The sequence below is a fragment of the Coenobita brevimanus genome, chromosome 60 (assembly GCF_032717465.1).
Source record: "Coenobita brevimanus isolate Jiangsu-jjx chromosome 60, ASM3271746v2, whole genome shotgun sequence".
Taxonomy (NCBI): domain Eukaryota; kingdom Metazoa; phylum Arthropoda; class Malacostraca; order Decapoda; family Coenobitidae; genus Coenobita; species Coenobita brevimanus.
This window is the reverse complement of record NC_137013.1, coordinates 40686110-40697161: the sequence shown is the minus strand read 5'-3', so window position 1 is coordinate 40697161 and position 11052 is coordinate 40686110. Positions and strand designations below refer to the sequence as shown.

Sequence of the window (11052 nt, the reverse complement as noted above, 5' to 3'; positions counted from 1 at the left end):
GCCAAGTTAAAGAACAACCGTATGGTAAGCAAGAGGTGCCAAGGACACTCTTATTATATGAAAGAATATGTGTGTGTGTGTGTGTGTGTGTGTGTGTGTGTGTGTGTGTGTGTGTGTGTGTGTGTGTGTGTGTGTACTATCCTCAACCATACATTTATAAGGTTTCACTCTTCCCGTGTTCTTAACTTGTGATCAGGTGTGCACGTGCTCTCTCTCTCTCTCTCTCTCTCTCTCTCTCTCACACACACACACACACACACACACACACACACACACACACACTTTAAATTCAGTTCTTTGACCGATGATTTTATTGTCATGCAGCACACGATTTTTGAAAGTTTATTATCTTCATTATAATTTTTCAAGGTTATTTTTTTCATTATTTTTCATTTATTTATTTATCTAGAATTAAATTGTCGTTGTTATTATCTTTATTGCTTTTATTATTCCTTCTTCTTTACCAGTTTTGTTTTTCGTCTACATTATTTGTATTTAATCTTGTTTAATGTTAATAAAAGTACGATGATGGTAAGGCTGACGACGATGATGATGATTGTGATGATAATTATAATGATGATAATAATGATAACGATTATGAAGGTGATGGCAGTTTCCATGACGGTAATGATAATAATAATAATGATGATAATTACCATGTTGATGATGGCAAAAATAATCATACTAATATAATTTTTTTCATTTTTTTTTTTTAGAAAGTATGCAGAGCGGGGAGCCGGGGGGTCGAGATGAGACTGAGCAGATGACGACCGTCCCTCCCCCTCCCCCACCCCCTCCACCCCCTCCCCCTCCATCCGCCTCCCTCCCGGCCCCCTCCTCCCCCACGGCGTCCTCCCCTCCCCTCGCCTCCTCCCCGCCCGTCACCACGCAGATCACTCCTACCTCAGCCCTTCTGCAGTTGGACAAGCAGGCCACGCTCGCCCACAAGCTACGGCTCAACAAGGTGGTTAACAACTACCCCCCCGGCTCGTTCACGGTGCGGTCGTCGCTGGGTGGAGGCGAGGACGAGGACAAGGGCGGGGACATAAGGGTTCTCTCCCCCTCCTTGGTCAACAGTCAGGTGCTCTCCAAGACTCGACCTCTCTCGCCCGGACCTGACCCCGCGCACGTCACCAACGGCCACAGGTCAGTCTGGGTCAAAGTCATTTATTACTGTGTCTCCTGTTCATCTGTAAGCTTTTCTTAACACCTCTTCCTTAGCGATTAATTCTGCACATTACCTTTCAGCATCCAAGGTCACCATTACCTTTCACTATCCAAGATACCTAATCATCCGGAGCTTTACTTAACAACTCTTCCGCAGCTATTTATTCTGCATATTAACTTCCAATATCCAAGGTCACAATTATCGAATGACCTGAGGTCCTCTTCACTCCCCTTTTTTAGCGATTCATTCAAGACAGTTCATCGGAAAATCGGCACTACATAAACTGGTGCATCTCTGTCTCTTCTGCTGCTACTACTAAAACTGTCTCTTCTGCTGCAACTACTACTAAAACTGTCTCTTCTGCTGCTACTACTAAAACTGTCTCTTCTGCTGCTACTACTAAAACTGTCTCTTCTGCTGCTACTACTAAAACTGTCTCTTCTGCTGCTACTACTAAAACTGTCTCTTCTGCTGCTACTACTAAAACTGTCTCTTCTGCTGCTACTACTACAACTTTCTCTTCTGCTGCTACTACTAAAACTGTCTCTTCTGCTGCTACTACTAAAACTGTCTCTTCTGCTGCTACTACTAAAACTGTCTCTTCTGCTGCTACTACTAAAACTGTCTCTTCTGCTGCTACTACTAAAACTGTCTCTTCTGCTGTTACTACTAAAACTCTCTCTTCTGCTGCTACTACTCTGGTCACTGTTCTGCTTAGCTCTTTCCCTGTACTCCTCTCCCATAACGGCGGACATGCACCACAAGTCTAGCTACACACTCACCCGCTATCTCTTCGTCTCTCTAAGGCACACTCTCGCCCCTTCCATCTCCAGCTCCCTAAAGTATATGAATTCAAAAGTACTCTGCTTTTTTATGTATACAACTGGTCAACTCCGGAACTGTCCTTGTCCTTCCCAGTGCCTATGACTCTCACTCTATTTATTACAATGTGTTCAGGCATCTCGGAAGGAACGGAGCTTGATTTTCTCCTTTATTATTATTATTATTATTATTATTATTTTCACGAGAACTAACAAGTGTCCAGGCTCTAAGTTTTTTTTTTTTTTTTCATCAAAATACCGAGGTCAGGGGTCACAGGTCAGAGGGTTAAACAGGGACACAAGATCAGGCAAGGTCAGGGGTCGATCAGGGTAAGAGAACTAAAATGATGGGCCAAACAGGGTCACAGGGTTAAATAACGTCACGGGTTAAAAAGGTCAAGGAGACAAACAAGGTCACGGGATAAAAGGTTACGGGGTCAAGCAAGGTCACGAAAAAAAGGTTACGGGGTCAAGCAAGGTCGCGAAAAAAAAGATTAAGGGGTCAAGCAAGGTCATGGAAAAAAGGTTAAGGGGTCAAGCAAGGCCACGGAAAAAAAAGGTTAAGGGGTCAAGCAAGGTCAAGGAAAAAAGGTAAAGGGGTCAAGCAAGGCCACGGAAAAAAAAGGTTAAGGGGTCAAGCAAGGTCACGGAAAAAAAGGTTAAGGGGTCAAGCAAGGTCACCGAAAAAAAAGTTAAGAGGTCAAGCAAGGTCACGGAAAAAGGTTAAGGGGTCAAGCAAGGTCACGGAAAAGGTTAAGGGGTCAAGCAAGGAAGAGGTGGGTCAGTGAGGTCAAGGTAAGGGGTGGGTCAGTGAGGTCAGGGTAAAAGAGGTGGGTCAGTGAGATCAAGGTTAAAGAGGGGGTTCCTTCACCCGGTGGCACATTGATGATCGGGTGGCTCCACTGCCTGGTCATCTACGCGTCCTCGATCTCCCTCCCTAACCCCCGAAAGGATGATGGTAGATTGCAGAGGAGTAACTTGCAACCGGCAGTCCACTTACTGTATATTTACTTGAGATTAGGGTACCATACTACTACTACTACTACTACCACTACTACTACTCGTACTACTACTTCCTCGCGTCCGGGATTCGCTGTTGGTTTCATTACATCCGGGTTGTACTGTGGGTTGTGTCCGGGTCGCAGTGTGGACTTAACGTCATAATTCCGTGTTAGGTTTGGGTGACTTCTGGTTATGGTGGTGAGAGAAAGTGAGGGACGAGGGAGGAGGCAAAAAACAACATAATCCTGAAACACAGAGGGTGGAGAGAGAGAGAGAGAGAGACACACACACACACACACACACACACACACACAAACTAAAATGAACATCAGGTCTTTTCATGGTAAGTCGACCTTAATAATAAAGGAAATATAGTATCACACACACACACACACACACACACACACACACACACACACACACACACACACACACACACACGGTTTTATTCAGCTGAGGCCAGACTATTGAACTACGAACCCCCTCATAAAATCGTCTCTAGGAACAAAAAAAAACGAAAAATAATAACAATAATAATAATAATAATAATAATGTCCTCGGAGTGAAAGGGTTACAGGTTTTAAAGGAAATATGAAGAAATGTGTTGGATGAATTCGCGGCAAAATTTGAACGTCTTTTGAGGGTAAATTCAGTGGCCTTGATTCCAGACGGCGACCCTGCCAATTTTTTCCTTTCGCTCCCCTTCCCAAAATTTTGAATATATAGATGAAGAAATTAACCCCTCCAATCCTAGAACATATATATATATATTTTTAGGCTTATTCTTCCTGCCTCCAGACCATTTTCTTTTTCTTTTTTAACTCGTGTTTTGAAAAAGCTAATATGTAACTCCCGTAGCTGCCGAAAGTCTGTCTCTAGGAATGGAACAAAATGCGTCTAGGATTGAAGGGATTATGGGAATGAACCTGAATTAAGTTTCTGTAAGGCACATATAATAATAATAATAATAATAATACGGTAATAATAATACGATAATAATAATACTAATAATACGGTAATAATAATAATAATAATAATAATAACTTTACTTTCTACAATTTTACCTGGAGTTGTGATGGATCGAGAAACACGAAAAAAATCATCTAGAAAAATGAGAGAGAGAGAGAGAGAGAGAGAGAGAGAGAGAGAGAGAGGTGGAGGAGGAGGAGGAGGCATCAGGGCGTCACCTTCCACAAAGTTAGTGTCTCAAGATTTCGGGGAACATTTCTGCCTCCTCCCAGCTCTCTCTCTCTCTCTCTCTCTCTCTCTCTCTCTCTCTCTCTCTCTCTCTCAAATCTGGTTTTATGTCTCCTTTACAATCTGTGTCTTATATCTATCTATCCATCTATCTATCTATCCATCTGTCTATCTATCTATCTATCTATCTGTCTGTCTATATATCTGTCTACCTATCTATCCGTCTATCTATCTGTCAATCTATCTATCTATCCATCCATCCATCCATCTATCTATCTATTTATCTATCTATCTATCTCTATAACTGTATGTCTCTATATAATCACTACCGTTCCTATAACATTTTTTTTTTTCCCGGCCACATCAGTCCTCTGGGTGGTGCTTCTCTCAATTTTCCTGTACTGCACATAATAGCTGGGGAGGAAGAGGAGAAACTGCTGTGCTAGCCTTGTCTTATTCTTCTGCCAAAAAGCATTACGTTCTTAGTGCTAATGCTGACTCATCTCTGTTTTTGAATACGTGTAATTATGTCTGTCTGTCTGTCTGTCTGTCTCTCTCTCTCTCTCTCTCTCTCTCTCTCTCTCGCATCTCTTCCTTACTTTCACCTTAAAGAGAGAGAGAGAGAGAGAGAGAGAGAGAGTCTGAAGAGATGGGGGAGGGGGAGGGAGGGGAAGGAGTGAGCAAAGACTGAAGAGAGGAAGCTATGAATGAAGTGTGTGGTTGTCAGGGAGGAATGAATGAGTGAGTGAGAAGGGAGTGGATGAGTGAGTGAGTGAGTGGGTGAGTGAGTGAGTGAGTGAGTGGGTGAGTAAGTGAAGGATGGGAATAACTATGTATGCTTAAGAGTCGGGGGAAGGAGAGAGGTCACATAATAGAGGAATTATAATTGTGTGGTAGAATGAGGCAGGAAACATAGATAGATAGATAGATAGATACAGATAGACAGACAGGTATGGACAGATAGACAAATAGATAGAAGGCCGAGACTGAGAGGGGTTGAAGGAGAGATTTTGAGTGTTGGAGAGGACGGCTGAGTGATGGAGGGAGGAATGGAGGGAAGGAGGTGAGGGTGTGGCGGAACTTAACCTCCCTAACCCGGCCTCTTACCTCCATAATGACTGGCCTCACCTGGGTGGAGGCAGAGGGAGGCAGGGAGGGAGGGAGGCAGGGAGGGAGAGATGGTTGGGAGAGAGAGAGAAAGAAGGAGGGATGGTTGGGAGGGAAGGATGGTCGGGAGAGAGAGAGAGAAAGGGAATGGGAGGGGGTGAGAGAGAGGAGTCAGGAGGGGAGGTAGGGAGAGGGATGGAGGGAAGGATGGGGAGATGGAGAGGGTAGAGGAGGGGAGGGGGGAAAGAGGAGGCAGGAGGGAGGGAAGGAGTGAGGGTAGAGGGAGAGATGGAGGGAAGGAGGGGGAGACAGTAGAGGAAAGGGAAGGGAGAGAGTGAGAGGGGGCAGGAGAGAGGGATGAGAGGAGGAAAGGATGGGAGAGGGGGATGAATGGGAAGGGAGGTGAGAAATAGGTTAGAAGAAGCCGAAGGGGGGGGAGAAAGGAAAGGGAAGGGTAGGTAGGAATGGGGAGAGGGAAAGAGGTGATAGGGAGAAACAGGGAGGGAGGGAGGGAGGAGGAGGGAGAGAAGGTAGCAAATAAAGAAAGGAATAGGAGGGTAGGGAGAGGAAAGAGGGAAGGGGGAAAGGTAATGGAAGGATAGGAAGGGAGAGTAAGAGAGAAGGACTGTCAGTAAGGTAAGGCAACAGAAAGGGAGCGATAAGATAGATAGATAGATAGACAGAGAGAGAGAGAGAGAGAATGTAGGTGGGATATGATAGTAGCTCTCTCTCTCTCTCTCTCTCTCTCTCTCACTCATCCCAGTTAGGACACGTATATTGAATATTTAACGATCATGAAGAAATCCACAAAATGTCTTAAATGGTGACAAGAGGAGGAGGAGGAGGAGGAAGAAGAAGAAAGAGAAGAAGAAGAGGAGGAGGAGGAGGAAAGGTGGGGAAGAAAGAAGAGGAATATCAAGGATGAGATGAGAGTGAGAAGAGGGTGGAGTGAGGTGGAATGAAGGACTGACAAATGAATCTGGATAAAGGTGAGATGCATATGTGGGAGGGAAGAGTGGAAGAGTGGAGCTGAGGGGGAATGTGAAGGAAGGTGGAGTGGAAGGAAGGGATGCAGGTGGATTTGGGTAGGTTTGCGTGGAAGTCTTTTGCGATAGATAAACAGATAGATAGATAGATAGACAGATACAAGTAGATAGAATGCGAGAGAGAGAGACATTGATGGATAGATTGGTGCAGCAGTCAGATAGATATAGACTGAATTATAAAGCAAGTTTGTGAAAGGAAAGATTAACAGAATGAGAGAGAGAGAGAGAGAGAGAGAGAGAGAGAGGATAAAAAGATAGATACAGATATGAGACAGGATGCGTTCTTTGACCCAACCTGCCTCTGTGTGTGTGTGTGTGTGTGTGTGTGTGTGTGTGTGTGTGTGTGTGTGTGTGTGTGTGTGTATAAGATCCTTTTTAGCGAGTAACAAGTCGTCTTGAGGCCCACAGCTACACCCACACACACACACACACACACACACACACACATATAAAACACTGGTATCGCCTCCCACGCAACTTTCATAGATGCGCGCACACACACACACACACACACACACACACACACACACACACACACACACACACACACACACACACACACACAAGCACCCCCCCACACACACACACGCATCTCCCCCCCACACACACACAAGCACCCCCACACACACACAAGCACCCCCACACACACACACACCTCCCCACACACACACACACACGCACCTCCCCACACACACATACACCGTCACTCAACACTTTACACTCTTCCTACTTAACAAACATCTTCTCGCTTATATCCCAGTATGGAAGGAAGCCTCTCTCTCTTATAAGTATTTTACAGTTAATATAAGAAGTAGTAAAATATGATAGTAAAAACTGACGTCATCTCAATATGTCTATGTTTGTGGAAGAGATGTTCGATTGAGGGTTAAATCAGAAAATAGAGGCTGGGTGTACAAGGTGTGGGTTTTGTGGTGTGGTGTTGTGGTGGTGTGTGGTGTAATGTAATGGGGTGTGGCTTAGGTTAATTCTGGACAGGGTGTGGTGTGGTGTGGTGTGCTGTGGTGTGGGTGTGGCCGTGTTGTGATATGTATGTAGTGGATGTGATGTAAGTATTCTCTCTCTCTGACTCTCTCTCTCTCTCTCCTGCACTGTCACCCTTCCTTATCAGTTCTGTCACAGTGTCCTTGCCTCCCTCCCTCCCCCTCCCCCACCCTCCCTCCATCCCTTTCTCTCTCTCTCTCTCTCTCTCTCTCTCTCTCTCCTTTCTGTTGTCCTCCTTCCTTCTTACCATTCATACCGTAACACCCTCTTGTGCCTACTTATTTTCCTCTCCACCTCCCTGTCTCAACCTCCTTTCCTAACCTCTCTGTCTACCTCCCTGCTTACCTCTGCCTCTCTCATCCCTCCCTCCCTGCTTTTCATCTATACCTTCCACTCCACTTCCTCCCTACCTACCTCCCTGCCTGCCTCACCACCTCCCTCCGTCCCTCTCTCCCTGCCTACCTCACCACCTCCCTCCGTCCCTCTCTCTCTCTCTCTGCCTACCTCACTGCCTTCTTCCTGCCTCACCACCCCTCTGCCTACCTCACCACTCCCCCAACTTCTCCACTTACCTCACTCGCAACTTCCCTGTCTGCCTCACCACCCCTTACCGTATTCTTCACCTGCCTCACTCAGTACCTTCCTGCCTTCATACCTACTTTCCAACCTCATCACTTTCCCGTCTATGTCTATACCTACCTGCCTACCTCACCACGTCCTTCCTTACCACCTCCCTGCCTACCTTACCAACTCCCTGTCTACCTCACCACCTCTCTGCCTACTTCAACATCTACCTGTTTCCTGCCTACCTCACCACCTCCCTTCCTACTTCACCACCCTCGTACCTACCCCACCATCTCCTAGCCTACCTCAATGCCTCCTGCCTACCTCACCCCGTCCCTGCCTACCTCTCTGCCTCCTGCTTACCTCACCCTGTCCCTGCCTACCTCACTGCCTCCTGCCTACCTCACCCCGTCCCTGCCTACCTCACCCTGTCCCTGCCTACCTCACCCCGTCCCTGCCTACCTCACTGCCTCCTGCCTACCTCACCCCGTCCCTGCCTACCTCACTGCCTCCTGCCTACCTCCGTGTAACAGTATGGACACAGGAAGTCTGTCTCGCATCGCCCTGGACTTATCATTGCCTATTAAGGACACTGGCTTAACCTCGATCTTTACTTATATGTGTGTGTGTGTGTGTGTGTGTGTGTGTGTGTGTGTGTGTGTGTGTGTGTGTGTTTTGTGAGCATGTGTTGTGGTCCTGAATGAACTTATATTTAAAATGTGCATTCATTTTTTTGAATGGATGTGAGCAGAATATCATGTTCGTTGTGTTTATCGGTTGTTGTATGCACTGTGTTGTGTTTGTGTTGTTGTATGCACTGCTTGTTGTGTTTGTGTGTTGTTGTATGCACTGCTTGTTGTGTTTGTGTGTTGTTGTATGCATTGTGTGTTGTGTCTGTGTTGTTGTATGCATTGTGTGTTATGTTTATGTGTTGTTGTATGCATTGTTTGTGGTGATTATTGTTGTATGCATTGTTTGTTGGGTTTATGTGTTGTTGTATGCATTGTGTGTTGGGTTTATGTGTTGTTGTATGTACTGCTTGTTGTGGTTGTGTGTTGTTGTATGCATTGTGTGTTGTGTTTGTGTTGTATGCACTGCTTGTTGTGTTTATGTGTTGTATGCATTGTGTGTTATGTTTATGTGTTGTTGTATGCATTGTTTGTTGTGTTTATGTGTTGTTGTATGCATTGTTTGTTGTGTTATGTGTTGTTGTATGCATTGTGTGTTGTGTTATGTGTTGTTGTATACATTGTGTGTTGTATTTATTTGTTGTTGTATGCATTGTTTGTTGTGTTATGTGTTGTTGTATGCATTGTGTGTTCTGTTTATGTGTTGTTGTATGCATTGTGTGTTCTGTTTATGTTGTATGCAATGTAAAAGCCTGTTTGGGAAATATTAATTTTATCTTTGTTAAGTTGGAAGCTGTGCAGCTATTATTAATATAAATATATTTATAGAGAAAGAGAGAGAGAGAGAGAGAGAGAGAGAGAATGATTACTACTCGCAGTTTCCGGTACCGGGTTTCTCTCTCTCTCTCTCTCTCTCATGTATATTGACCTAGGAAGTTGATAAGGAATACAAACACACACGACACATGGGTACACATAGCAAACACACACACACACACACACACACACACACACACACACACACACACACACACAGAGAGAGAGAGAGAGAGTACATTCACATTCGCATTCACAATACTACGTTCTTTCTTCGCAGCTGTGTGTGTGTGTGTGTGTGTGTGTGTGTGTGTGTGTGTGTGTGTGTGTGTGTGTGTGTGTGTGTGTGTGTGTGTGTGTGTAAGGGGAGGGTGGCCACATACAGCACTTCTAAACAGGGTGGAGTCAAAGGCTTTTCTTCTCATCGACTTCCCTTCTCTACCTGACTTCCTTCTTCCTTTTTTTCTTTGTAACATCTCTCTCTCTCTCTCTCTCTCTCTCTCTCTCTCTCTCTTTCATTGCTGCCTCACCCCACCCTTTTTCTCTTACTCCCTCCCTGCCTACCCCTCTCAGTACTTTCCTCCTTACTTTTGAATCTCCCAGCCTGCCTTGCTATCTGCCTACCTCCCTTTTTCTCCCTGCCTACCCTTCGGAATACGCCACTGCCTACTTCCATACCCCCTTGCCTACCTCCTGCCTCCCTTCATAATTCTCTGCCTGCCCTCCTACCTACTCCTTTCTCTGCCTACCTGTCTTACAACTCTGCCTCACCTCTTATCACCTGCCTACCCATCCTTCTTCACCCCTACTTTCCCTCTGCCTTCCACCCAGCCATTCTTTTTCCTCTTCCTCTCTTGCCTACTCCTACCTTCCTTCCTTCCTACCTTCCTTTCTGTCTTCCCTCCCCGCCCTTCTCTCCCTCCTGTCTTCCCTCCCCTCCCCTCCTCCTGCCTCCCTACCCACCCCATTTGCCTGTCATCTTTTTACCTCCCCGCCTACTCCCACCTTTCCCTCTGCATCTCTCCCCCTCCCCTACCACTCGCCACCTCCCTCTCTCCTCTTCCCTCCCCTGCCTCTCTTCCCCCCTTCCCCACCACTGCCTGCCCTCGTCCCATCTCCCTGCCTCTCCCCTGTCTTTCCTACCTTCTTCCCCTTGTCTACTCCTCTGCCTCTCTTCCCTCCCTGCCTAACTCTCCTCTCTCCTACTTCCCTCCCCCCCCACAGCTGACCCCCATCCTCTCTTCCCTGCCTCTCTCCTTCCCTCCCTCCTTGCCTCTCTCCTTCCCTCCCTCCCTGCCTCTCTCCTTCCCTCCCTCCCTGCCTTTCTATCTGCGTGTCCTCTTCCTTCCCCACTACTCATCTCCCCTGCCTACCCCTGCCCCTCCCACCCTGCATCTCCCTGCCTACTTCTGCCTCTCCCCTCCCTGTCTTTATCTGCTTGTCCTATTGTTTCCCTGCCTACCCTTGCCTCTCTCATGCCGCTGCCTACTCTGCCTCATCCCACAGCTATCTCGTTCCTCTTCCCCGGCCTCTGTCCCCTGCCTACCCTGCCTCTCCATACCTTCGCCTCTTCCTCTATCTTCCCTACCTCTCCCCTTCCCCTGCCTACCCTGCCTCTCCCCTGCCTACCCCTGCCTGTGCTGTGCCTGGCTGTGGTGTGGTGGGGTGCCTTGCCTCCGCCCTGGCCATAAGGGGGAAGG

At 46.7% G+C, this 11052-nt stretch overlaps 1 protein-coding gene across 1 annotated transcript in view; it reads left to right on the top strand.

Annotated features, from left to right (window-relative positions):
* Positions 1–721: 721 nt before the first annotated feature.
* Positions 722–11052, top strand: part of LOC145403393 (uncharacterized) — an 85702-nt gene continuing 75371 nt past the window's right edge. The window contains exon 1 of the mRNA XM_080275175.1: positions 722–1146. Coding sequence (XP_080131301.1) covers positions 722–1146 — 425 coding nt within the window. The remainder of the gene's footprint in view (positions 1147–11052) is intronic.